The 4,957-nt window shown below is 43.3% G+C and overlaps 1 protein-coding gene across 1 annotated transcript; it reads right to left on the bottom strand.

Moving 5' to 3' along the window:
* Positions 1 to 1,415: 1,415 nt before the first annotated feature.
* Positions 1,416 to 3,734, bottom strand: Tchhl1 (trichohyalin like 1). Its single transcript, XM_036189712.1, has 2 exons — positions 3,594 to 3,734; positions 1,416 to 3,110 (listed from the first exon to the last, which is right to left on the bottom strand). The coding sequence occupies exons 1-2, from the start codon at positions 3,732 to 3,734 to the stop codon at positions 1,416 to 1,418; spliced, it is 1,836 nt and encodes a 611-aa protein (XP_036045605.1).
* Between the last annotated feature and the right edge of the window lie 1,223 nt (positions 3,735 to 4,957).

The raw sequence follows: 4,957 nt of genomic DNA, 5'->3' as shown, positions 1-4,957 counted from the left end.
TTATACCCTTAATGCCACACCTAGTGTCTGGCACTACCATAGATTAAAAAAAAAAAAAAAAGTTTCTTTTCAGTCATGTGTAGGTGTGTTATCTGCATGTAAATATGCACATGAGTGCCAGGTCTGAGGAGACCAAAGGCATTGGATTCCCCAGAGCTGGAGTTACAGACAATTATGAGCTGCCTGATGTGGGTGCTGGGAACTGGACTCAGGTCCTCCAGAAGACAGCAAGTGCTCTTAACCATTGAGGGATTTCTCCAACCCTGTACCATACACTTTTTAAAATAAATACTTTATAATGAATGAAGTGTCATTGGGGTTGGACCCCATAGAACAGAAAACATTGAGACATTTGGTAAGATGGGAGGGAGACACTAGTTTAGATATATGAAGTCTTGTATGTAATGGTGAAAAGACGATCTATCCAAAAGATGGATTTATATGGGGTGGAGATGAAAGAGCGATCTGGAAGATGTATTTACAGGAAAACCCTTTCAAAAGATACTATCATGGATTAGATACAAAGATAAAAAAAGAAACAAGGCAAATGATTTTGGTATTTGTGTCTTTGAAATCTGATGGAAAGGGGATTGAGGGAACGGCAGAAGAAAAGAAGAGAAGAGAACAACTGTAGTCTATGGGGCAAGGGCTGATAATCTCAGAAGTGACAATTTATTTGTAGGGTGGGCTTAGCATGTGGAGTCAGGTCTGAACAAGCAGACTGAGGGCATCAGTGTAGAAGAGAAGCTAATAACATACACAATGGAGGTCTAAGGAGAAAGTCTAGAAGGCCCCACAGTCTTGGAAACTGGAGGTGATAGATTCACAAGGGAGGTGGGGGTAGATCATGAAGAGAGCATTTCTGGACAGGCGATTGTCAGTGCCTAGTGCTGGGATGTCCAAAGCCATGAAGGTTACAGGTCTTTAGATGTGTCAAGTGGAGAGTACCTAGATAATCTATACATAAATACACATAACATACACATATCTGATATATTCCTTGGTATAGTACCCAAGACAATGTACCTCTTCTAAGAGGTATAAGTTAACTGGGAAAATATTAAACCAGAACAGAATGCTAAGAGAATAGTGTTGGTGCTTTGGCTTCGGGGAATATATGATAACTATTCTTGGGTCATTGCTAAAGTTGAGAACATGGTTCTCTAGTTATGGTATTCAGGGAAAGAGAAAAAAAACCCACAAGTAACTGATTGTACTTGTTTCTGTTCAGTTTCTCCCAAAATAAAGAATGAAGGAAGAAGTGAACCAACAAAAGACACTGATCATCAGCTTATTTAATTATCCACTTTAATTCAGTGTTCCCAGCAAGCCACATAGATAAACATTTAGTAGACTCACTTGGCCCCCCAGCTCTCTGCCTCTGGGGAATTTCTGTTTTCACCTCCTGCTGTGGACTACTGTACCTCCCCTCCTTCACTGGGCTCCACAGCTGCCCCTGGCCCATCCTGCTTCCCTCTGGCAGGCTGTTCCTGTTCCTCTGGGAGCTGTCTGTCTCCTTGGATGGACACCACAACAGCCTCCTGCACTCTGCTGCTCTCACCTGGAGCTCCCTGCTTCTGGGGATCTGGGTAGTTATTGTCACTTCCTTGCTTAGCATCTCCATGGGTGTCTACCTGACTCTGCAAATCCCCTGGCATCTGTAGTTCCCCTGAATCTGAGCTGCTGTTGTCTGCCTCTGGAGTCAGGCTGTTGGGAGTTTCACAAGAGCGCTCACCACTGTGTGTAACTGCTAACTCGGGATCTTCCCCCTCACTGTGGTCCTGCTTCCTGACTGGCTTGTCAGGAGTCCTGGTGGCTCTCTGATTTTTCCCTTGAGATTGCTTCTCAAGTGGGGCCAGCTCCTGTGAACTTTCTCTTGATCCCAGTGTCTCTTCAGCTGCGGGGCTGTTTTCGTTGATCAAAAATGTGTCTGCTGTGTCTCCCTCACTGTGTCTTGCCTCTTTTCCTGAGGTGGGTTCTTCCTTAATTTCAGGGAGATTCTGATTTCCTTCTTCTGAGCTTAGCCCTTGCGTACCAGAACACTTTTCTGCACTGTTTCCCCTCCACAATCCTGAGAACTCTTGACACTTCTCACCCTGTGTTTGGGCTTCTGGTGCTGGGGGTCCAGTTTTTCTTTTGTGGTCTTTCCTCCCCTCCTCCCATTTGCCTCTACTAGATGTTTCCGAATCATTTCTGCTCCCACTTTGGGCAGACTGGTTCCGTGTTCCATGTTTTCTTTCTTGGGCTGGCAATTCGTATGTCTCAGATGTTCTTTCTGCCTTGGGGTCCTTTGAGTTTGTGGTTTCAGATGGTGTTCTGTCAGCATCTTTTTCTGGTTCTTGAGGTTCAGGTATTCTAGTATCATCTATAAGCTCAATAACTTTCTGTGTCTGAGATGGTTTCCCAGCAGCAACTCCTATTGGCAAATCAGTGTGCTCCGACATGGCTCTGTCTTCTTTTTGTGGGAATGGATCCTGTGTTGTGGAATGCTTCTTAATACTCTTTTCTGTAGCATGTTCCTCATCTTCAGATGGCCTTTGTGCCATATGGTCACTTAATTTGGTGTCATGTTGACTCCTGACTGCCTTACCACTTTCTTTGGGGATCACCTGTGTTGGATTGCTGCTCTGTTTGGATACTTCTGGCATATTTCTCTTAAATTGGACTCCATCATATTCTGTTGCTGGTACATCTTGTGCGACTTCCTGACCATCTTCTTCTGGGTGTTGGCTCTCAGGGTCTCTGGGCTCAGACACCTTTCGTGGCAGGTTGTGAATCTTAATGTCTTCCTGTGGGTTCATCTTACTGTGTTCACCTGCCTGACCTTCTTCAAGGCTGGACTGAGCTGATGATGCAAACACCAGCCTTTCTTGACTTGGTCCCACCCCTACTACCTGCTGACTCCTTCTAGTGGTTGCCCAAAGGTCCACATCATCCATCTTCTCTGACTTCGACATCAGTCTTAGTTCTGGATTTAGTGATGACATATCAAAATAAAAGAGGTCCAATAAGCTGAAGATTGCAAGAAGAAATTCCTCAAAACTGATGGCACCATCTCTGTCAGTATCCAGAAGGTTCAGCTTTCTCTCCACGGCATGAAAGACATGTGGCTGCATGTAAACACAAAGAAAATCTGTTTATTTACATGTGGTCATGTGTTCCAAGTATCTTCAGGTCTCCTGAAAAACTTAAAAAAAAATTTTTTAACCTTACCCCTCTTAACAGTGAAATTGCCTTAAACAGTGAGAACCCATCAATTCTGATCCATTTTTTCATCTTAGCACTAAGCCTAGCACTAGCAATTGCATCACATGTGAGCTGAGTTAGAAGCATAATGGGGTTATGACCCTGTGCAGAGGTCTGCCTGGATGAAGCAACAGTTACACAATGGAAACCTTTCCTCTGCATGACTGACTAAGTAGTTGCATAGAAAAGGCGGCTGAGACTGAAAAAAAATAGCAACAACAACAACAAAATTATTGAAAGGTTAGTGCAAGCGGAGAGCCAGCTAGCCAAGTGACAGCAAGCAGACAAACAGCGCTTCCTGCTTGGGTTACAAAGTGGCAAAGGGGGACTAGCAAGCTCCTCCTCACCTGAAGGAAGTTCCTGATTTCTCCCTCAAGGAGCTGTCTCAGCTCTCTTCGGGTCAGCTTTGCCTTGTGGTCACCATCCTTACTGGCATACTTATGGAATGTCTCCATGACACAGAAGACACCTCTCAGGAGTCTCAGCATCTTTACAAACCTGGAAGAAGCTGCAAGAACACAAGGTCAGGGCTGGAGAGACAGCTCAGTGGTTAGAAGCTCTTGCTCTAGCGAGTAGGTGGGTTCTGTTCCCAGCACCCATATGGCAGCTCACAACCATCTGTAACTCCCAGATCTGACACCCTCACACAGGCATACATGCAGACAAAGCACTGGTGCACAGAAAATAAAAATCAAAAAAAAAAAATCTTTAAAAACAAAACAAACAAACAACCAAAAAAAAAAACAAACAAACAAACAAAAAAAAAAAAACAAGGCTCATCTGCCAGGATAGGCTCTCTAGGAAAAGCAAGCCAAGGTCATCCTTCCTGCATCCTTCATCTTCCTAACTCTGCCCACAATGCCTACTGTATTCTGTAATTTAAATCTTGTATTTGCATTGGAAGAGTGATTTAGTTTTACAAGGGATACCACAATTGTTGGGTTAGATACAATATAGGTGGGCATTGGAATGCACACTTCATGCTGCTTAAACAGTAACACTCATGTGCTGAGAGAACACTATTTCAAGAAGAGAGGAAAAAAAGAAAGAAAGAAAGAAAGAAAGAAAGAAAGAAAGAAAGAAAGAAAGAAAGAAAGAAAGAAAGAAAGAAAGAAAGGAAAGAAAGAAAGAAAGAAAGAAAGAAAGAAAGAAAGAAAGAAAGAAAGAAAGAAAGAAACCTCAGACCTAAGTATTAACACACAAATGAAACCGACCGGGAGATTAAGCCTCTAAACCCCATTTGAGAGTGTCCATCTGCTTTCCCTATCTTTGGCTCAGTCTCTCCTAGTCTGCTAGGAAAGAACACATAACTGTCAAGTTAATAAAACTTTTAGAAGGAAGAGAGGCTATGTTAAACAAAACAAAACAACAACAACAAAAACCCAACCCTTGTGTAACACGTTTTTAACAAGTAACACTGCTCCATGAGAACTCAGTGATAAAACCCAGTCCTGACCCTCCCTCATTGGCTATTATCGAATCCAATCTACCTTTTTCCTCCTGTAGGGATCTAGGTCCCATGTCTAATTAAATAGAACCTATGGTGTGGGCTTTATTTATTTATTTTTTTCTATTTGCAGACCGTGTCTTGGGTGGCAGGACTCCCAGCTTAACATCCTGAACAAAGGCTGACTTTCCTCTGAGCCACTGACGGTCTCACATAGAAGCAAAGCAGCTACAGAGGTCCTGGGCACACTGGAGTCTATGAGAC

This window comes from Onychomys torridus, chromosome 6, assembly GCF_903995425.1.
Source record: "Onychomys torridus chromosome 6, mOncTor1.1, whole genome shotgun sequence".
NCBI classification, from domain to species: Eukaryota; Metazoa; Chordata; class Mammalia; order Rodentia; family Cricetidae; genus Onychomys; species Onychomys torridus.
The sequence above is the reverse complement of the archived record's forward strand: the minus strand, read 5'-3'. Positions and strand labels throughout refer to the sequence as shown.